A 25131-nucleotide genomic window follows, 5' to 3' on the forward strand; every position below is an offset into this window, starting at 1 on the left:
TGTAGGTTCTCATTTGTGGAAAAACCGTTATAAACACCATTAATATTATGTCTCTACGGTCAAAAAAAACTGTTAATTGGCAAGAAAGTTACCCTTACAAAGAAAGTATTAAGCGCATTGAATATTCTTATTGCCTTGGCGAAGTGGTTTGTCCACACAGAACTCCCCATGGATCACCATGATTTTATAGGTTAATTGCCTGAACGCATACTCAGAGTCCCACGCTATATTTATGTCCCGGATGTTACGTTAATACGTAATACATTAAGATGAATGCAATGGAAAAGATGAGGAGAGGGGATATTTAGGCTTGCGCGGGAAAATTTTTGAATAAAAAGAAGAGATATTGTATTTTGAGCTTAGGGCTATTCATGTATTTCACTGCACTGATGAACGCAAGTCGGTTTGTTGACAATATAAACTGTATTCACTAAAACTGTGGTCGTGGTAAAACGATGAAAGATAAAACATTAAATTGTATTCGCATGTAAGAAACAATATTGACAATAAAATCTAACGACTGGTAATGACATCGTCCACGATATAAAATGACGAACAGTGATTGTGAAAAAGTCTCTACACGTAAGTCTCAAATGATTGGTAGGCCTACACCTTTATCACAAGTTCTCACAGGATTTCCTATATATTGTCAATCCAAGCGACCTACTTTTCCTCGCAAATGCCACTTTGACTTGTACTGTTAAATCAGATAAAATAAACAATTATACTTTTTAACACACACCGTCCAAACTTGAATTCAGACAGAAAATAAATAATGACACATTCTGGTACAGCAATTGGAGGTCACGGTAATGGGCAACCGAAACACATACGTACATGTCCATTCCACAATGACGTGTTTGGAGCTTGGCCAACATTTCAAACGTGACCACAACGTTTATTTTGTTGATGTTATGAGTGAAAATGTGAAAAGTGTAATAAATGTTTCTTCATACATACAAATCCACCACACACAACATCCACCACAGCCAGGGTATTATATTACATTTTAAAGTTTCGACGTTAGATTGCTAAATACGCGTTTTTGGAATAGGCCCCAATTTCTCCAGACAATGACAGCAGATAAAAATGAAAAAAAGGTTAATGCATTAATGTCCTCACCCACTTAACATTTTTTACATTAACGAGGAAGGGAATGATGTATAGCGGATGACTCCAGGTCTTTGACCTGCTGACTGAGACTCTAATGTTTGCTTATTGTTCGGAGATTCCGAACGAACAAAATGGCACTATATACCCGGACACGATGGTGACAAAACCCCATTAATATCTTTATACTCATCCATATGTATTTGGAAAATGTCCGCATAATTTGTCCTCTGTACATCTACAAAAGACGTGCACAATGAAAAGGCCGCTTTGACCTCGTCAAAGTAAAAGCTATACATGTGTTATTTATAGGATGGATTATTTATTCAAACTAGTTCTGAAGTTTACTTTGATGACTTGCATGTTTAGACTTATGCACATTTGGTGAAAATTAGAGTCTATTTATCCACGCACAGCGGTATAGCATATCCATGCACGTGACATCACGTGCACCGGGCCCGGTTGTTCAAAACTGTTTTAAGACTTACGACTAGATCTAACTTTAAGCATTCCTTCAATTTTGACCCAGCCTGAAAAAAATGTGTACCAGTATATTAACTATGAACTAAAATTGTTGCTGCGCTATACTTTCTTCCTATATTGAACTTTAAGCCATTCCTTCATTTTGTACCTAGCCTGAAAAAATGTGCACCAGTATATTAAACATGAACCAAAGCTGTTGCTGTTATACTTTGACTTTAGAAAATTGCATACGGTGCTGAGTTTGGCTAAATTTTTAAATAAAAAATATGACTTAATACCAGTATTAGCTAATACACTTTCGAACAACTGGGCCCAGGCCTTTAGGCTTTCAGACGGTATAGGAACACTGTATAGGGCGTGATCATGTAGCGCATGTAGGCGCTACTGATCGCTTCATGCACGCGGATAATTGATACTGTATTGCATATATGTAGAGTTTAAATGAAACCAGCGTGTGGTAGACATAGGTAATAATTTTGTCATCTTGCATGTGTCTTTGTATAACATAAGATGTAGTTATGCCTCACATGTGCCACATCACTTTTAAATGGGATTTCACTATACCTATGGTGTTACTGCATGTAGGCATGAGTTAACTCACATAACAAAGTTTGGATTACGGCGCAAATCTTGTAAATCACGTATATATGTACGTTGCCAAATGTTACTGTTCCCAGTGAGAAAGTTTTCAGCAACGTGGTCAAAAAGCTGTGCGAGCTTTAATCTAGAGTGTTCGGTGTATTTAATTATTTTTTGTGGAGAGTTGCGCCTTACTCCATAATATTTTATATACAACGGCGGCCAGCATTATGGTATCAGTGAACATGCAGCGATAAAATTGCGCACAAGCAAAGTATACGTGTTTGCGTGTATGTTTTTATTTATTTATTTAATTATTTATTTACGCCGTACTCCCGAATATTTCAACATTATCCGGCGGCATTCAGCATTATTGAGGGAGGAAACGGAAAGGACGCCAGCATGGGCTGGAATTGAACTCACAGCGGCCGCATCGGTCTGACGGCGTAACAGTCATTGTTCTTCAAGTCGAAATCACACTTTAGAGCGAGATTTGCAGGTTATCGGATAGGCTCGTGTTTACGTGTCGGTCCTATCATTTTGAATTAAATTCACGCTGGGAAAAAGCGGGATTTCGCATTACATGAACTAAATGCATGGGTCGCCTGCATTGGTCATTGTGCCGCGCTGGCACGTAAATTACTCGGCTTGTCTCATCGAGAACTACAGTAATATATATATATATATATATATATATATATATATATATATATATATATATATATATATATATATATATATATATATATATATATATATATATATATATCATGAAGATAAAATCTGAGATAATATCATGATATCAGAGGATGCAGATGAAAAAATCAGAGAAAAAGAACATGAACTAGAATCTTTGGTATAACTAACGTCAATGCAGTCCTCTAAACAAACAATGGAGAGAATAAGTGATGGAATTATATTAAATAAATTGTTACTGAGGGAACTACATCAATTTCTTACCCTTCAGAAGATTATATTTGAACTTCGGTTACCAAAATTACACCATACTGGTGGCACTGGCGGATAAAACGTTTTTCTCGAGTTATTTTAAATTCTTGGTAAATTCTTGATTGCTCTAATTGAATGTGGTTCTTCCCCTGCACAGTTTGTGGAAAAGAGAGAATTACTAAAGCTGGCTGTTCTTTTTGGAAACTTGCTAGTGGTTTGTTGTTCTGATTTGATGCGGGTTACGCTGATGTGTTTGTGGTGGTAGTTTATTTTCAAATACTTTGCTTGATCCATTAATGATGTGATTTTGAATGAATAGTAGGCGATGTATATAGCGTCGTATACCCTCTTGTACGAAACCTGATTCTTCGTTCAGTAGGTTAGAAACAACGCTCAAGTTGTATACCGTTCTCTTGCCACAGGCCGCGAGGAGAGATGTCCTCATCCGGCTTCTATAGCTTGTCGCTGATTCGTACGAGAGAAGTGCACACATTTCCGCTGTCTCGAATCTGTTACAGGGTGTAAATTACATGGCTCAACGAAGAAAATGATGCATGGTGAAAGCGAAAGATTCTTTTGTCCTCACTGCGTATAATTTGAAACTCCAATACCCAGTTTTGAGATACTCGATTCCGCTCTTCCTTGGTTTCTCCGTGATATACTCAATAAGTTTGCAGTTGATGGAATGGGTTTTTTTTTGGAGAATGACACATAAGCACACTGTAGACGTTAAATGTTATTAGCAAGAAACAAAAATGATCAGATCATACATAGTGTATCACATGTGTATCCCATATATAAGGTTCTTCTGTCCATATTTTAGCCTACGTTATGTTTAGTATTGACAGCCGAAGGTTCGAAGATGTTGACATTTACTCTGATTTGTGTAACAGTAAGGTCGTAACGAGCTTTATTGACCTATATATAGGCTACGCCGGTTCATGTTTGGAAAACCGAAACTACCTCCCTGTCTCAGGTATATACCTAACAAACCTTTTGAATTAAAGCCGTAGGTAAAGTATATGTATATGAATATTACAGTTCAGATTTACCGGCAAGTGATCTTGAATTCCTCATGGTAAGCATCCATGTAGTTAGCCCATATACAGCAGGTTTACTTTTACCCCTTTTTGACACCCTCATTAAGGGCTGTTTCATTGCTCGAAACACTTCTATAGTCGCAGCATTTTAGCTAAGAGTGTAAGGATGTATGGTCATATCAGTCTGTCTGAATGAATGACTGGGGTCTGACTTCACATATTGGCGGTGTTTCAAACAAATCGTGATGTCCTTGCCAGTCTGAATTTATAGGCCTTTCTGCATCCCAGTATACTCAAACTGATATTGCTTGGCTGCATGCACAGTTTTAGGAAATATTCTAAGCCATTAAACGCCATGAAATTCACCAGTTGTCTACCTACATTTGTTAACTTCTTGGACGACGTGATTTCTCGTCATTAGTCTTATTGCGTGTACACCGTTACCAATTACAGTCACACAGACTCAAATATATTTTCCACTGATTTTATTTACAAATTTAGCACAAAATCCACTGGTTGCCAAAATTTATAGAATACTATGTATTTGAAAAAAACAAACTGTAGGCCTACTTTACCGAACATCATAATAAACACAGTATCGGAGGAAGATAGCCAAGTACTCGACATCACTTTTTTATTTTTTGTTTTTCAGGTAGCCCTGAACATGGCGCTGGGCATTTATTGACATACGATTCAAGTTATATGAGAGTTACCTCCCTTCCAACATAACAACACAGCCCAACCTGAACCACAGTTTTTAAAACCATTTATATATTAACACTAATGTTGTGCGATGAAAAAATAAAATAAAAAAAGAATAAATCATGAAACTATATATGTATATATATTCGAGATTCATCGATGTCAAAATACCACCTATGTACATGCATATGCTCATGCACCACGCACAGGCCTGTAGTAGGCCTAGCCTATGTTAAGTAATTTTGCCGTTTCAGCTCTCAACAACATTTTTGATATTGTATGGCTATTGATGAATCAGTTTTCGTAATACGGACACAGTCAATTGAAAACAAAAATACATATCATGAGACAGTGAGCAAATGTCAGAGAATCTTGATGATAAATGACTGGTAACACTGTACAGTTTGAAGGTAAACCCGGCTCAGTTCTCCAGGCGCACCGACATGCTGCGTCACCTGATAGCAGCCTGAGCGAGGTACCACATGTCAGATGTTGAACTAAAATGCCATTCTAGATGATGACACTATACGACATTTCTAGGGAGCGTAAATGAATTTTAATTTCATAGAATTTATTGATTTATTTACTTATTTAACTGGTGTTTTACGCCGTACTCAAGAATATTTCACTCACACAAAGGCGGCCAGCATTATTTTTGGGAGCAAATCCCGGGGGAAACCCACGATCCCACGCATAGAATTGAAACATCACTGAGAATTGCGCCTCCAACATGTTCACAGCCGGTATTGCTTGTCTGAATAGTAATAATAGTCACTTTTGTCATAAGCAAAGCGGTACAGGAATAAGAAAATTGCACTTTGACACAGGCAAAGACCCGTGGAAACCCATGACAACACAAATGACCAATCATAATAGCGCAAGTCGGACTTCCTGTATGTGTCACGTGACTCCTCCTCCAGATCTCGGAGAGCTATGAAACAGATCCCACCTGCCATTCCCGCAATGGCTGAAACAAAGAATGAAGAATCGATAAGATGATATCGGTTAGGTGAAAAATATATTGCGCCAATGGGTCCCATATCCAGTGAAACATTGTCATACAAATATGCATGATACAAACATAAACGCCCGTATACAATAGGCTACGGAAAAGCAAATATTACTGTGTAAACCACGACCATCCAACTTCAAAGTAACACAGAGGAAAATATGTTACGGATCACCAGAGGACGGTTACAAGATGACTACAACAACCAGCTTATTCTTCAAGCTATACCTTACTCGTACATGATAGGCGATAAAAATGAAATGAATTCTTTCATAAAGCAGCGGCAAATAAATCAAGATGAGAGACTATTTATAGAAATGTGTAGCATCTGATAAGATGAGAAATAAACTTTACGTCATAGGGCCTACATAATTAAAAACAGAAATGAATGATATGACTGTATTTACTTGAGAGTAGACTGAGTAATCCTGTGCCCAGGTATACTACAGACTGTCGAAAAGATTTACAACCACATGACCCTGACGGCCAGAGTCCCAGGATGAGAATGATGAGGGTGGAGAATTGTAACACACAGCTGGTACAGATGAGTCCCACGTGGGAACGGAGCAAGTCTGTAACACAAACATGTAACACACAGCTAATAGAGATCAGTCCCACTTGTGAGCGGAGCAAGTCCGTAACACAAACATGCAACACACAGCTGGTACAGACCAGTCCCACGTGTGAGCGGAGCAAGTCTGCAACACAAACATGTAATACAAAGCTAATACAGATCAGTCCCACTTGTGAACGGAGCACGTCTACAACACAAACATGTAACACACAGCTTGTACAGATCAGTCCCACGTATGAGCGTAACATGTTGTATCACAAACATGTAACCCACAGTTGGCACAGATCAGTCTCATTTGTGCGCGGAGCAAGTCTGTAAAGCAAACATTATTAACCAGATCTCTGTGTTAGACAGAAGAATGTAACACACAGCTTCTACAGATCAGTCTCAAGTATGAGCGGAGCAAATCTGAGACACAAACATAACACACAAGATTTCTGTCTTAGAAAAAAGAATGTAACACACAGCTGGTAGAGATCAGTCCCACGTGTGAGCGGGACAAGTCTCTAACACAAACATAATATACCATATCTGTGTGCTACAGAAAAGAATGTAACACTCAGCTGCTGGCCGCGTCACCTGTGAATTTCGAGAATGTCAAGTCATTATAAGTGGTGAATGTTAATAATTTAAAGGATGCATGAAACACTAAATTTTTTTTGTTTTGTTTCTTAATATGTAGCCTTTGATGTACCCTAACATATAAATGCACAAAAGAGTTTATCAGCTTTCTTGTTAAAAAATGTCTTAAGGCCAAGCGGTGAGTCCGGAAATTAAATAGAATGCCGTGGAGACGTAAACGGTGATAGCTGTCAAAATAACTTTGTTTGGAGGAGATCCCGAATTGCTCTCGCATTGCCAGTCAATTCCCAACAGTGCCGACCACCGACGGAAAATATGCATAAACTGGAGAGGCTATTTGGGAAATTTAAAATATACCACAAAATATATTCCCCAATTTTTTGACATACTTTTCTTCATGTTCCTTAAAACCACAATCTTCGTTTTATAATGTCTTTTCACGTATCCTTTAAAGTTTACAAGCTAAGTTTCTACTTTTAACAGTCAAAGTAATGCCGTGAGATAAAAATGTCCTGGTTCAGTATATTTTCAAACCTGTATGTTATTGTCGAAATGGTAAAATATCTTACATTAATTTTTTCATTATGATTTTTGTTTGTATTATACTTATTTCTACGCAAAGACAGATTTAGGCATAATGGAATAAAAATCGGCGAATATCTTACGCATGCGTAACTGTTCTGATGGTGCCAACAGCCATTCTTGCGCCTTCACAAGTTCTAGATGTAGGCAGTTGTTGCTTAGGCCCACCAGATCTTCCTTAGGAATTTCTGTAAGTATAAAGATACAGTACATACAACATCTGGTAAATTTGGTTATTGCTTAGGTTACATTGCTACGATTTATAATGTGATAACACGAGTTAAAATGTGATCACATTTCTACGAGTTATAATGCATGCACACTGCCACGAGTTATAATGTGATCACATTTCTACGAGTTATAATGCATGCACATTGCCACGAGTTATAATGTGATAACATTTCTACGAGTTATAATGCATGCACATTCCTTGTGTCTCTCTCTGAAGTATGCATATAACATATTATTTAATTACCGTTTACTTGGCTGCTGTTTAAACGCCACACATAAAGCATTTTTACTTATTAGATGGTCAGTTATGTCAGTGGAGGAAACCAAACTACCCAGAGTACGACCGACCTTTGGCAAATTACGGACGAACCTTTTTTCCTGTGCCGTACACACAGACTTGCATGCTATATTCCTATAAGACTGTGCACGTGCCAACTGTACAATGAGCATAATCGCTCGAGGCCTCGTGAACAGTCAGAGCGGTATAGATTCTGGAAACTCTTTTTCAAGTCATGAATTGAACCCATACCGCACATGTTTCGTAGCTGCACATTACCACTGAGCTACGACTCGCTCGCCAAATAGAATACCAATGTTTAGCGTTGTGTAAATTCACTGCGATTTACACAAAGTATAGACATCACCAGAAGTACACTAGGAACATATCTGCTCATATCAGAACTACATTAGGAGACTTTTAATTTACTTCTGATAAGGGCAAATATGTTCTTGGGCCCATTTGCACTAAGAGCCAACATATAAATTAAGTTAAGTGACAGTATAATGTCATCATGGTCAGTGCATGCAGGTAATGGGATCTCCTGGGCTGGTTTCACATAGTGCCCTTGATGCATAAATAAGCTTTAGTGTTAGGTATACACACGCATAAGTTAGTGAAACCAGCCCTTGCTCTTCAGATTTACCAGAACTATTTATAAGTTGAATTACATAATCAGTTATGGATCTTACATTTCGTGGACGTTTATACTGCGTATATTAAATAGCGCACTCAATATCTAAAGTATCTGGGCCGCTTCGGTGGTCTATTGGTAAGAGCGCCCGTCACGAGGTCAAGGCCTTGTCGGTTCATAACACAGGCTTTAAAAATTGCACTGAGAGGTTAGAGTAAGAAAACAGAGCTGGTTGGCCCGGTGTTAGTATAATGTGACTGAGTGGGGTGTCATGCCTTGTGTCTTCGGTGTGATACTTCAGTAGCTGCAGCACCTAATGACTTCTCGTTGTCATATAACTGAAAAATTGTAAAGTATGACGTTAAGTTCGAGGCATTCATTCATTCATTCTAAAGTATTTGTATATACCTTTTAATGATACATATATATTAAAGTATTATCGCGGTTAAGCTTAACCGCACGCTTGTTTCGATTGTCGAATATTAAGATCCAAACCTGATCGCATTATCGTCGGTGACTTACAGGCCTTTCTCAGGCCTCCCGAGTGAGACTAATTTGTATGCATACATTAATACACATGCCAATACAAACATGCACTATGATAACTATTTATACATTTATCTAAGACACTAATATGTATATACATAGAAAATTATCAAAGTAACTGGTATAAGTCCTGGCATAGCACACGTGGTCTTTCAAACACACTAACACGAACGTGAATGTTATGCGCTGAGGAGGAATCCCCCCGTTTTGGCAGCCGCCGTTCCTTTGGGCTATCACTATTGTTGTATCTGCAACATGGCTTTTAAACAGACAATAATCCGTGATGTAGACATACGTTTTGGGGATATATCTTTGTAAACATTTCCGAAAGCAGGATACTGGAGAGAGAATAATGTGTCACCTAGCCTCACCACTTGTGTCCTCGAGCGGAACCATTTAATCAGCACTCATCATCAGAACTCTTTCAGGTTTTGGCTACATTCATGTTACACATACTTTAGCTAAAGAAAATGCATCTGTAAAAAGTATTTTTAGAAACAAAGGTTGAGACGAATTGTTTTTTTTTATTTTGGTTCGTTTTTTTCTTTCTGAAACCACTCCCTGTCTCATCATCGTGACCCCAGTGACAATGGCGTTGTTAAAGATTTTTGTTAAAAATTTGTTAGCGGTTGCAGTGACGTAATCTTCACAGTACACTCTCGGTTTTGCTTTAATTGCGTTAAACTGTTTTGTGCATCGGTATGCAATTTGCAGTTATCTCCAGGAGCTAAAAGCTATAATTAAGAATGGTACACTACGATTTATCACAAAACCTTAAGGTGAAACGTTATTTTATCTAAAACACAACAATGAGCTTTTTGTCATATGCTCCCATAGCTACATTATACAGCGGTTGTGTTATAAAGGATTTACACAAAGTATAGACATCACCAGAAGTACACTAGGAACATATCTGCTCATATCAGAACTACATTAGGAGACTTTTAATTTACTTCTGATAAGGGCAAATATGTTCTTGGGCCCATTTGCACTAAGAGCCAACATATAAATTAAGTTAAGTGACAGTATAATGTCATCATGGTCAGTGCATGCAGGTAATGGGATCTCCTGGGCTGGTTTCACATAGTGCCCTTGATGCATAAATAAGCTTTAGTGTTAGGTATACACACGCATAAGTTAGTGAAACCAGCCCTTGCTCTTCAGATTTACCAGAACTATTTATAAGTTGAATTACATAATCAGTTATGGATCTTACATTTCGTGGACGTTTATACTGCGTATATTAAATAGCGCACTCAATATCTAAAGTATCTGGGCCGCTTCGGTGGTCTATTGGTAAGAGCGCCCGTCACGAGGTCAAGGCCTTGTCGGTTCATAACACAGGCTTTAAAAATTGCACTGAGAGGTTAGAGTAAGAAAACAGAGCTGGTTGGCCCGGTGTTAGTATAATGTGACTGAGTGGGGTGTCATGCCTTGTGTCTTCGGTGTGATACTTCAGTAGCTGCAGCACCTAATGACTTCTCGTTGTCATATAACTGAAAAATTGTAAAGTATGACGTTAAGTTCGAGGCATTCATTCATTCATTCTAAAGTATTTGTATATACCTTTTAATGATACATATATATTAAAGTATTATCGCGGTTAAGCTTAACCGCACGCTTGTTTCGATTGTCGAATATTAAGATCCAAACCTGATCGCATTATCGTCGGTGACTTACAGGCCTTTCTCAGGCCTCCCGAGTGAGACTAATTTGTATGCATACATTAATACACATGCCAATACAAACATGCACTATGATAACTATTTATACATTTATCTAAGACACTAATATGTATATACATAGAAAATTATCAAAGTAACTGGTATAAGTCCTGGCATAGCACACGTGGTCTTTCAAACACACTAACACGAACGTGAATGTTATGCGCTGAGGAGGAATCCCCCCGTTTTGGCAGCCGCCGTTCCTTTGGGCTATCACTATTGTTGTATCTGCAACATGGCTTTTAAACAGACAATAATCCGTGATGTAGACATACGTTTTGGGGATATATCTTTGTAAACATTTCCGAAAGCAGGATACTGGAGAGAGAATAATGTGTCACCTAGCCTCACCACTTGTGTCCTCGAGCGGAACCATTTAATCAGCACTCATCATCAGAACTCTTTCAGGTTTTGGCTACATTCATGTTACACATACTTTAGCTAAAGAAAATGCATCTGTAAAAAGTATTTTTAGAAACAAAGGTTGAGACGAATTGTTTTTTTTTATTTTGGTTCGTTTTTTTCTTTCTGAAACCACTCCCTGTCTCATCATCGTGACCCCAGTGACAATGGCGTTGTTAAAGATTTTTGTTAAAAATTTGTTAGCGGTTGCAGTGACGTAATCTTCACAGTACACTCTCGGTTTTGCTTTAATTGCGTTAAACTGTTTTGTGCATCGGTATGCAATTTGCAGTTATCTCCAGGAGCTAAAAGCTATAATTAAGAATGGTACACTACGATTTATCACAAAACCTTAAGGTGAAACGTTATTTTATCTAAAACACAACAATGAGCTTTTTGTCATATGCTCCCATAGCTACATTATACAGCGGTTGTGTTATAAAGGACAGCCAGCGCTACCTGAAGGGAAGTGAACCCTGTAAAGCGAACGTAGAGAGCTACGTATGCGTTGTTCGTAAGTCCTGGCATTACGATAATAATCGGTCCACCATGCGCACGTGGCCGTGAGAGTTGTGTACTAATATATGGTGCGCACATCTGTACGTAACACTTAGGAAAGTTCGTTAATATCTTGCTCCAGGTCCAGGGTTTAACCAGCGAACTCCCGTTTCCTCCACCAAGCCGTCATCGATGAGTCATCTATATAAGTATAAGTATAATTCTTGGGAATGGCGCCAACATCCATCAAATAAAGAAAAAAATGGAGCAGGACAAGACTGCATCGTATAAAGTTTAGTATATGTTTCCATAAATTAATTCAATCGGATAAACCAGATATGTTTGAGATTAAACAAGCGTTCAGGCTGTTAGCTTTGATTATTCCTGTAGTGGTGGAACCATTTGATGACACTGCGAACTATGTATAAACAAGCTGTGAGAGATTGTTGTGTATAATCTTACAAATAACCTAAACACGCCACCAGGCAAATGACAGTTAACTACTACAGCAAAGTGCTGGTGTACTGCCGATGCCGGCCCAGCTATAAAGAGGCCATTTCAGACTGATCCTGCAGAACAACGATACGTAAAGCTGAAGGCTGCAGCCACAGTGTATAAGGCTGTCGATGTATAAACAGTTTCCGGCTGGTTAACTCGCCTGGAAATGTGTCTTGTATGTGATATTTATTTGTCAGCGTCGTGGAGATGACTCTACCCAGCCGTGGCTTCCTTGCTCATCTCAACACTGTCAATTTCCCAGACATCCGCACGCACAAAAAAGATCCTGTTTAACCGCAAAGTTGTGACACAAACAGGGAAGAAATACAGGGTTCACTTCCCTTCAGGTAGCGATGGCTGTCCTTTATAACACAACCGCTGTATAATGTAGCTATGGGAGCATATGACAAAAAGCTCAGTGTTGTGTTTTAGATAAAATAATGTTTCACCTTAAGGTTTTGCGATAAATCGTAGTGTACCATTCTTAATTATTGCTTTTAGCTCCTGGAGATAACTGCGTGGTGTTTCCGCTAAAGCGTGTGTCGCTCCTGAAATAGTTTTCCCATGGGGCAGATCTGCTACAAATGTACACGGCAAATTGCATACCGAAGCACAAAACAGTTTAACGCGATTAAAGCAAAACCGAGAGTGTAGTGTGAAGGCAAAATTATAGAATACTGGTATCTTGAAAAAAAAAACCGTTTTATGAAGTCAGGTAATCAAGAGTTTGCAGGAATCTTGCCGTATTTGCTGTGACAAGTTCATTCGGGTAAGTGCACTTATAGATCACCGCCCACGCGGTTTTGTGTCATACCAGAAGAGTGGTTTACGCAGCACTTAAGCCGAAGCATTATTACACACATTACATACAATATCTGGATAAGAAATTTCGGACCGTATTTACAGCTCAGCCCAAGTGTTCCTGTCTGGCAGAGAGGTCGATGGACTGTTAATCAGCTGATTGATTTTACTTGTTGATTCAAAAGAAGCGATTTGGCTGGATTACTTATCGGAAAGCGGTGAATAAGACCGTGTCAACAAGCTGGTTTGTCTGCAGATTGGCCGGTGTTGATATTATCACTGCGTACTCGGTATGCGGCCTGTACAACACAGTGTTATTCAGCATGAATATTTGGGGGAAATGAAACGGCTGGCATGAAAAGCCTGGAAAGGACTACGACAAAGCGACGATTCAGCAAACATTCAATGTTATAAAACTGCCAGGAAAATTTAAAAACAAATTGTTATGCATTATACTTGATTATTGACTTGGTGTAGAATGCTACATGATAAACAGAATATTTTCTGTTTTCTTTTTATCATAATTTTTTTTCATTTTCCTTTTGTGGAGCAGAGCTGGCTTGGGGGTGGGGTGAGGGACTATATGTATGGGTGTGGATATAAAGCCATATCTGCTTATGTCTGGATTAATACGAGGGAATGATTTTGTAAATGGGGATTGGCCATTTACTGGTCAAACGATGCAGTGAATTCCTGTTGTTACCCGCTCATGTTTTCAATGTTTATCGTAAATTAAATCACCAATGACGATTTGCCGAAAAAAATAATATTTAATAAGTTTGGCACTAAAAGTTCCCAACTCATCCCCCATGCTTTGTCAGAAGGATCAAATATACTCAAAGACAGTCCATGATAGTTATCTTATTGCCAACGTATAACATGCCAAAATGGTGTATGCAGTACCATTGTTTGATTTGTTGTGGAACAATTGCATTATTCGGAACTATCTGACCTTTATTATAACAAGGCAGTTCTTTGAAAATTTCTAATTGTTTAGTTCTAGCGTTGAAGTAAGTTTGTATACACGTGTGTAGTATATTAGTTATTAATCCTGTCTAAGACAAAACGTTCACGCTATAATGAACAAGAACGATAACTCTGACCATTTACTGGAAACCCACTCAAAAATGATGTCATAAAGCAAAATGTTTCGCATGACAGCTTCACGCCTTCAGGTCAAATTTTACATCTAAACATCGCGGCAAAGTGTGAAAAAGCTTCATCAATTAATGTGAAAAAATATCCTCATATTACAGACGTTCATGGCAATATGTATGTTTAATGCAGTTGAGCACCTGTTATATGGGACATTTCCTATATGTTTCCGTACAGACAAGTCAGGTAACGTGACTGCCGAGCAAAAATAAAATATATACATTGTAACGGTAAATGTGTAAACGGCAAAGTTAAAATGTACACATTAATACATGTGTTAAGCATTTAGGTCTAAATTATACATACATAACATGTTTTCCAAGTTGAAGGGTATATGTCCACGCGTAAAATCATTTCCATACATGGAAAATAGCTGCATCTTATTCACTGCATATGTTTATACCGAAGCCTTCATGCATATAGTAGTACTTCCCTTATTATACACATAAGGTATGTGCATACAAACATTTCAATGAAGCACTTGTAGTTAAGACGTACACTGAGCCTGTCTAGACTTGGTCTGTTTGGCTAACTATTCATGTGTATTTATCTACTGAATAGTTTACCCTAGACATTCCATGCATGCGTGGTGTGTCATTTAGGCATGTTGTGAATTAATGGATGACATAATAGTACGTGCATGTATATACTAGTACGTCCGCATTGTGGTGCATTAACGAATGCGAATTGACTTTATTAACTTTACTCACCTGTGTATAGATATGACTACGAACATGCATGCCTATTACAATATAACATTGTGATGTAATATTGTAATATAATATATGTATGTACTATGAAAGTCTGCCATTCCTTATGTGACATGTATGGTCATACTTATTAAACCTTATATATAAAGCTGTATACAGCTTATCGTTTTTATAATCAATTCATAAATCTTTTGGGATCATTCGAATGTCACGTTGGGTGGTGTTACGTAAATTTACTATAATCCAATATAACAACTATGCCTGTAATTCCTTTGCGCGTCAGCTTACAAACATATTTCCTTACATTTGTGAACGTGTCTTCTCCAATGTGCTCAGGCATACAGATTATTATTGACTGACATACACCTAATAAGGTTAAACTATTACATACGGTAGCACGGCTTACCTGCAGGTATAGTGTTGTCGTAACATCTGCGCCATAAGCCGAAATGGTAGCTGGGTGTGGCATCTCCCTGGGCAGTCATCACATGATACCAGTTATCTGTCCCAATGCTGATAGCGATCAGTGCAATCCCTGAAATACAGAAGAGGAAGGCGAGGACGAGTGCGGCGTACTGTCCCCTCGACATGCTGCTGTCACTGTGTCCACACACGTCAGAGGAATCGTCCCTGTCAAGCCAACTGCGTGTTTACGTCGCCATATCCCCCAGGTATACACGGCACATAAACACAGCCCGTAATTGTGATATTACCCGCCTTCCTGGTAGTTGAAACACGAAGTAGTGCAAGACCATCTAGGTCACAAATGGAGGACCGCTGTAAGACGTAGAAATTGTCACACACTGTCGAATACTCGGACGATTTAGGCTTCTGGGTTGTAGCTGTGACGGGTCCCTACGACCGTCAGAAACTTTGCCCGCCCGGCACTATCCTGGGGTCAGCCGAGACCAGTCGTGCTTATCGGACTGCGAACATGGCCGTGCTTACTGCGAACATGGCCCCACTGTAATAGCTTCGTTTTCAGCCCTTCTTACTGGCCGTCTTTGTGTAGTTTAAAAGGAGTTCCTATATAGGCAGTTTTCCCCCGTTCCTTTCCATTCACTTCTTAAGAAACTAGATTATTAAATAAAACCGGAATGTGAATCCACATGCTTATACTGGACGGCCCAGAGCATTCCCACAGAGCTTACACGACAACATTCTTGGCTGATTGATAGGCATATAAGGTGCGGTTTTCTTACTCACTTAATCGACCGCTGAAAATATATGCTGAGGTGATTGCAAATGATATTTATAATCTCTTCATAAGCTATGAAAATGGTCACAATGCTTGTCACAGTAAAGGAGAAACTGAGTTTATAAAAAATATGCCTAACCACGCATAACCCTGGAAATCGTATACAGGAGAAGATCATGTGACTGTTTTCATGTATCATATTCAATAAACCGCTCCATCTAAATGTGACGGTACACAATTTAACGGATTAAAAAGTACATGTCTATATGTTTAGGTGCTTATTTAAGTAAGTAGCAAACTTTATTGACAGTATATAAGGCCATAGGCCCGCATACCTGCGCATCTGTACATACAATAACAGGTACATGGAACATACACATATAAAATGCATGTAGGTTGGTTGTATAACTGCTATCAAGAATTACTCACTTGAGCTCCATTTTTGTTGTCTTATGACACATTGCACCGTCGTTCCAGTGCCACAGGGCAAAATTTAGACAGGCCTATAGTAGTACATTCGGAGAGTTACTTGCCATCAACAGTATAAAACGATGTACTGTTCAGTTTAGAATAATTTTAGATGGTAAATGTTCCTGGCGTAAGTTTTTGCACACTGGATATTTCATAACTAAATGGTACTGGCTTAAATGGAAATGATCTTCATTCAATACAGTATAAACAAAGATTACACTTTCTTTGTTCCCGTGTGATTTCTAAAAACCTGCCAGTTCCACATTTAAGCCAGCTGAAACACCACGTAATCGTGTCAAAACATGTCGATATTTACGGTTTCTAATTACCTTAACATAGCATTTTGTATTCAAACCAGCTTCATACATGCTATACATATTATACTGTGTACTGCAAGATAAAGTCGTTGAAAGTAGTCAAACAAACGTTGCTTAATTAATGATAGAATGTTTTTTTGTTTGATCACCTATTCCATGATTGACCTTTATATACACATATCCCAGGCAATCGTTTTATTTCTGTAGCCCATGTATGTTTGCCTTCACTATCAAGATTCCTCAACATTATTGTAAGATTTCTATCTTGTAATGCAAGTGACCAAGTCACGAGCTGGAAAATCTGTATGTAAACAACTGTATTTTACCTTTATCATTACATCTCCCCTCTTTACGATTAAAGTATGTTTACTTTTATTAAACATCAAATGAACTATAAAGGGGTCTAAAAGACAAACGAGTTCGCATATACACTAAAATGTTCATGAAAGTCTTTGAAATAAATGCAGTCGCTGCATACTGGATAACTCAAAATCAACACATATATGCGTGATCGTTTTAAACTTAAAGAAAAAGGATTACAGTCCACTGTATCTATAAACTTTGTGATCATAAATAACTTTAATTGTAACTAACAGTCACACAACTGACACTGAGAAGTTGAATCTCTTCTCCGGCTTACGAATCACACGTTCACGAGAAGTTACATGATGAGACACAGTCTGCTCAGCAGTTCCGGACTAGATGCACGGTGACACTGTCTGCACAAATCTCTTGGCCATTCCATCACTCTGAGGATAATGTGGTGAAGAAGCAGTATGTTTAAATTCATACGACTTCACAAACTGTTGCTGTTTGACATGCTCATTATCTTAAACCAATGTTTGATACAGCGAATCGCTGTTAAACAGAATACTGGGTACCGACGACACGCGCCCAGTGTCGTACTATTTCCAATTTTTAGCCATCTTTTACAAGCCAAAAATTTAACTCGTTCCAGTATTTTGAACATTTGAAAGCCCCACGGTTTTAATGAATACATCAGAACAGGCATAACTTTGGCACAAAACAGTTTAAAATAAGTCTTAACTTGCATGCTACCCAAATGGCACACTGTGCGTTAGATGTCTAAAATTGCGCTCTTTGCACCTGATGCAAGTAGAGAAAACTTATGATGCTAATGTCTCGACTGAATGTTGTCACTTCATGTATTTGAAAAAATACACCTGTGGGTAACTTATCCGTACGTAATTAACTGGGTAGCGTATTAGTGGTTTTAATAGCTCACCTATGATGTGTTTTTTTTCACTTAAATGCAGTGGCCTTGAATCCACAACATTAATGCTCCTGGGTCATTGTATTGCACTAGCAGACTAACTGCTCGTCCACTCGGTCATTACAGATCACGATTGGTACACGACAGCCTGTTCATTTATGCCTCCCAGTTTTCATGATACTAAAATAGCAAAAATACAGGTATGTACAGCTAGACGTTCGTCCCTATATATATATATATATATATATATATATATATATATATATATATATATATATATATAGTTTTCACAGTCAGTGGATGGTCTAAATACACAGTCGGCTTTACCCCGCGGTCAGTGACACAGGGATTGATCTGTATACTGGTAAGGACATGTCACTCTGAACAGATAACTTTCCAATACAAGGCGGGTAATTCAGAACATTGGCAGCTAGCACGGAACTGTATGGCCCGGATATTACATACAGTTAGTAAATCAGATAAAGGCGTCAGCAGCGAACATTGTGCTTCTTGAAACTGACCTTAGTTTCTCTCTGAATAACAGGGATTAGAACAAATAATTTACTTAGTATGGAGGAAGTGACAGTTGTACTTAACACCACCCCGACATACAGTCAGAAGGAAATGAAACAAATGGGATCACGATGGACTCGAGGCATTTCACCCTAAAATGCAATCAACCTGCTAAATATACGCACAAAATGTACAATCTATAACAGATGTTTATTACACGGAGATAACAGGTATAAAAATTAAACAGATATTTTTCTAGATATTACAAATACATATTACATACATAAGATATATTTATTCAAAAGAACCTGGTATGGCAAGGTGGGGAATCGGCCCCAGTGCAAGAAACTGTGGACCCCGAGTAGCGAAATTGACTATACCTTTGACTGACGGCTGCTGACACACTCGTAAGGCTACATCTTTTTTCAGATCTTTTTCACTCGTGTTTTCCTATTATATGGCAAGCATATGGCTTATAAAGCTCCAAACATGCACTGAAGCGATGTATAGGTCATAAAATTGAAAAATCGTCCCGGCACCAGTCACATTGAAATATTTTTTTTTCGCATTAGACACTGTATTGTTATGAAAATCACTGCACTGCAAATGTAACTTTCTGAAAACGTCTTGAGCACGCAGTTATGCACCCATCAATGAAATAAATACATAACAAATGTAACTTTCAGCCTTATACTTTTTCTACACATAGCATGTTAATGTTAATGATATCTAGTGGATCACATGTGCTCTCAACCAGGATTCACGTATGATGTTGCTGTAGAAGCGAGATGTTACATAACACCAAAGCTTATTCATTCTAATTCATGATAACACTTATTTAATGCAAGACGGCCTTTATCTTTACTCACACAAAAATATTTTTTCGAAGCAAAGAAAAAGCCACAAAGATCCGAAGTCTTCCATGATATACAACCTTTTCACCGCAGCGACTTTGTGAGTGCACTGAACTGTGGAGGACGTCTGGTAGGCCAAGGCAAAAATACAGATTTTAAACTTGCTAAAATGTGACAAAACTCATAGCATTATAAAGGTTATGATTTATATATGAAGACAAACGTTAACAAAAACGAAACTTTGACAGCACGTAGAAATACACACATGTAGGTTTCAGTAAAGATATTTTTCTGGTTAATGTTGATCTTCATACCATAAATTAACAACACAGTGCCTCGTTTGAACGAAAAATTTGTGTTTTTGACTGAGAGTCCATTTTTGGAGGTTTATTACTGAGCAACCATTTTTTTTATGGCATTATAACTTACATGAGTGCTTTTACCAAGTTTCATACTTCTGATTCCGAAATTTACAGAATTGTGCTGGGATTTTGAAATTTGCACTTTTTCATCGTACTTCTCTGGGGTCGATTCTCCCGCCTTACCGTACCAGGTCCGTTATATCAGTCAGTACACAGTAAATCTTTATACATATGCTGGTGTTTTAATGCTACAGGCTCATGGTGTTTGGCTTTCGTCTTCACACGATATTGTGTACAAAAGACATGTTTATGTTTTACCTTTGCATGCAACTCAGTCATCTCAGACAGGTATGAATGGTGTCTATACCTGTATGTAGCCTGGGAGTTGAGAGTGTATAGGGATGTAGTCCTGGCTTCTATACGTTGCGAGCTTTACGTGAGAGACACACCTTAAATGCTGTACTCGGAAATTCATTTCGTTTTACATGGACACTCACGATATATCTAACCCTCAATTGTTACTCTCTTCCACTGATAGGCCTACAATTAGAACAAAGTCCAAAGTTTTACATGCTTTGTGTATAAATCCCACAGTGTAGGATTACATAGGATTACGAAGTTAGCTGAGTGATAATGATATTCATTTATGATAACGATTTACTCGTATGCAGTGCTTTATGTTGTAAGCTTATATTATGATGTATTTTGTCTATAATGTGGTATGAAAAGGTTAACAGAGAAAAAAACCCTTGATTTCAGATCCTCATATGTAAGTATTTGTGAATTATCCAACCGTTTATTAAATAGAATTCGCTTTGTTATTTGTTAACAATATAGAAGGAAAAATGACTTTTTCGAATTTTAACGTCTCTTAATTAAACTTTTTTTTAAGTTAAAGCGCATTGAAGTTGCCTCAGGTTATTCATTACGAGGAAATAAGGATATAAATACTTTAACATGAAATACTTCAGCTCAGAGAAAAAAACCCCATTATACTCTTATATATACAAGTAGTTTTGTGTTTTGTGTATGCACACAAGTAGTTTTGTGTATGCATGCCAGTAGTTTTGTGTTTTGTGTATGTACACAAGTAGTTTCAGTTAGCCCAGGACATACCACTGGGCATTTATTGTCCGTTTACCACGAATGTACAGCTCATCCTTACATTACGTGGGTGGACGGGTTATCTATCCATAATAGATACAATGTTACAATAATACAATTGTACCGAAACACTAACATTATTATTATTATTTTTTTGATTTGTCATGATGAACAATATTTTCAGATGGATGATGGCCTGTATCTTTATGGATAATATTCATGTAGAGTTAGATTTAGAATGGAATGCTATAACTGAACCTATAATGCCTTAAAGTTATCAAATTTACTCTTTTTGATATCTCCACAAAAAGTTGATATTTCATTATGAATATGCGATGTGAAACACGAGAAATAGACACTCTTTTTCATAATGTGACATACATATATATAATACTTTGCATGTAATACACAAAAATTAACATTTGAAAAAAAATTTGCTTTCTATACATCAAATTAGTTGTTATTTTATCTCTATCCATTCTAACGTCTCGGATGTACATCATATCAAAATTTAAGTTTGGCCTTTTACCGCAACAAAAGTGTGACCTGAGACATTTTGCAGAACAGCAGCTTCCGCACTTTTCCAAATTTTATAGCCGTCGTATGTTACTGGGATAGCAGATTGCTGACCAAGTAAATTCAACGGATTAAAAGTGCCAGTTTCATCAAACAAATCTCAGATATACACATTCCCAGCTTCTAGTCAGAGTACGTCTTCCCTCCTTTCAAAATGAGTTTATTGTTCCAAACAATTTGATCATATAATAGAACAACTTCCGCCTGTATTTCTTTCAACCCAGAACAGTTGTTGAGTCCATCACCCATATATTGTACATATTGTTTATAAAAACAGCTTTGCTTGATTCTTCTTAAGAAGTTTAATCATTTCTAAATTAATGTTTAATCCGCGTAATAGCTCAATGCTTAAATAAAAATCCAGTGCCTCATTAACTGACGCAAAGTTGTCAGTGTCATAGAGTCGAGTCATGGGCAAAATACATGCTCTTCACCTCTTTTCCATAAACGTCAATACCCTTCACAGTCTACATATTCCTTAATTTAATGTATATTAATTCAGTACAGACAATAAATAAATATGGGGACAAAGGGCAACCCTGTTTTAGCCCCCGGGAATTTGAGAACCACTTTGTAGACATACCTTAATCTAAGGCACAGCTGAACGTACCCAATAAAAAATAGATTTATCCACTTTGATATGTTTATTTTTCCAAATTTAAAACATTGAAGAACTTAAGACAAGAAAGAATATTCAATAGAGTCAAAAGCCTTTTCAAAGTCAAGAAAAAGCAAAAGGCCATCGCTCTCATAGTTACCCAGCAAATCCAGAAGAAAACATATGTTTTCTCCTATGTATCGATCAAGCACAAATCCAGTTTGCGATTCATGTTATATTAGTAAGGACCATCTTTATTCCATTAACAAATAATATTGAAAAAAAATTATAATCCGAATTCAACAATGTGACTGGACGCCAGTTTTAAATCACATTTGGATCTTTCCCTGGTTTTCAATTAAAGTTATCAACCCTCGTCTTTGCTGGAGTCCTTATGTAAACCGAATGTTATCATAAGAGTTTTCTCCCTTGTTTCGCAACCTTGGACGGAAAACGACAGTGCATAAGTGCTCCGGGCAAAACTTGCAACACCTGGCAGAGCATGATATATCGTCAGCCAGCTTCTGAAAAGGTCATATTGTTAGTGAGCCTCAAAAACCACAGGATTTGTGTTATAGTGCCATTACCTGTAATAAAGGCAATCACATTATTTACAGCCGACACCTGGATAAACAGAACAGGAAGCCTTCATATACAATATATATGTCATTTTGTTTAGCCGTCATCAATGCAGTCACTGATTGAACATATCAGTGAGCATTCCTGTTGATACCTTTATGTATATCATATTACGTATCAAACAATTATCTTTTAAACTTAGCCGAAAGGCTGTTGCCTGGGTGATGCTAGAATGTATCCCCTTATTACACAGCAGATTATAGTGCCATTGCATCAGATTTTGTGTTAATAATTCACACCATAATCGGGAATATTTTACTTAACTATTTTTCTTTGGTGGCTGTCAAATTTATGAGCGAAATCGACGAATGGATCAGAGCATGCTTCACAGCAACACGCTTCTTGATATACAGATCTAGTAATGGGACTTGTTAGTCGTAAACTTGTGACGTAAATGTTCCATCACAGAACACGAACACCGTGGTCAAGGATTCAAACGCTTGCGCTTTACCTCCTTGAAATGATTGTAGGACATCAGAGAAATTCTCAAGTGATAGGTGTTTTAATAAAACTTCCAATTTTATAGATTTTTGTAAAGTGATGCTATAATGTATTCTGTTACATTTATAACAAAATACTGTTGCATATTCAGCACAATATTCTTTTGCTCTATTGCAGTCTTTATTTTGAATTAAATAGAATAGGTGTGCTGTATGTATGTGTGAGTGTAGTCTGCTGCAATGGCAAAGTATAGTCACATACAATGGCAAAGTGTAGTCTGCTGAAATGGCGAAGTTCAGTGTGCAGCAATCGCAAAGTATAGTCTGCTGCAGTGGCAAAGTGTAGTCTGCTGTAATGGCAAAGTATAGTCTGCTGCAATGGCAGAGTGTAGTCAGCTGCAATGGCAAAGTATAGTCTGCTGTACTGGCAAAGTATAGCCTGCTGTAATGGCAAAGTATAGTCAGCTGTAATGGCAGAGTATAGTCTGCTGCAATGACAAAGTATAGTCTGCTGTAATGGCAAAGCATAGTCTGCTGTAATGGCAAAGTATAGTCTGCTGCAATGGCAAAGTGTAGTCTGCTGCAATGGTAGAGTATAGTCTGCTGCAAAGGCAGAGTGTAGTCAGCTGCAATGGTAGAGTATAGTCTGCTGCAAAGGCAGAGTGTAGTCAGCTGCAATGGTAGAGTATAGTCTGCTGCAGTGACAGAGTGTAATCTGCTGCAATGGCAGAGTGGGGTCAGCTGCTGTAGCAGAGTGTAGTCTCCTGTAATGGCAGACTATATTTTTCTACAATAGCAGAGTAGTCTGCTGGAAAAGAGAACACATTCTAATATCACTCAGACAACAGACTTTCTGTTAAATGTAAAAGACTATTTTTTGGAGAGTAACTTCACCCCATTTTTTCCCCGATCCCCTGTTTATTTGTGATGTTTATAGGTGCATGTTGGCGTGCATCTGTCCTTGATGTGGGAGTGCATTTGGGTGGAATTGTACTGTGAATTATCTCGCTCTCGTCATGTTGTTCAACACCGTTATGCTGACCCCAATGTGATATACGGCGAATTCCCGTGACTGATGAATTTCCAGCCACGTAGCTTGGACATGATGGCTGTTTTGCCAGAACCATTGCGGTGAAGGACAAGTTATGATGTATAGTAGATTATATCGGATATGAAGCTTTATAGGTTATCAAACCTCCTTGAACGCGATAAATTATGGATTATAGTCAGAATCTGACAACTGGCTGTGTTCCACGAGCAAACATGACGAGAACACCGAGCTTAATCGTATTTGGAGAAATCTAAAATGTAAAGCTTTGCTGGTTTTTTTTTTTACCTCCGCGATTTGGGAAATAGCGATCTTGATCCCGACTAAGACTAGGCTATATACTTTACCGGCAGTTTGAGTAGACGACTGGGAAAGTGAGGAAAATCTTCTCGTGCATGACCACCGGCGGCGGCAACCAGCCACTGGTGCTGAAAACGTTGATTAGTGAAACCATATATGATTAGTGAGAAATTGTGCTTTACTAGGGTGTCATGAATGGATCGTGTGTAATGTGCATTGAAGTAAATCTATAGACAACTATTCGCCTGATTCATGCAATCAGCTTCAGTTATACTAGTGGCCTCAATATAAACTGGTTAACTGCAGCTCACGTTTCACTCGCCACGATATTGCTGAAATACTAATGATCCAGTAAAAAAACAAAATCATTCACTGATTAACTGATTGATTCA

At 38.0% G+C, this 25131-nt stretch overlaps 1 protein-coding gene across 1 annotated transcript; it reads right to left on the reverse strand.

Annotated features, from left to right (window-relative positions):
• Positions 1–4642: 4642 nt before the first annotated feature.
• Positions 4643–16196, reverse strand: LOC135461322 (uncharacterized). Its single transcript, XM_064738351.1, has 4 exons — positions 15492–16196; positions 7693–7797; positions 6279–6443; positions 4643–5829 (listed from the first exon to the last, which is right to left on the reverse strand). Exons 1-4 carry the CDS (start codon positions 15673–15675, stop codon positions 5597–5599), a joined length of 687 nt encoding a protein of 228 aa, XP_064594421.1. The 5' UTR covers positions 15676–16196; the 3' UTR covers positions 4643–5596.
• Positions 16197–25131: the final 8935 nt, after the last annotated feature.

Source organism: Liolophura sinensis, chromosome 1 (assembly GCF_032854445.1).
Source record: "Liolophura sinensis isolate JHLJ2023 chromosome 1, CUHK_Ljap_v2, whole genome shotgun sequence".
NCBI classification, from domain to species: Eukaryota; Metazoa; Mollusca; class Polyplacophora; order Chitonida; family Chitonidae; genus Liolophura; species Liolophura sinensis.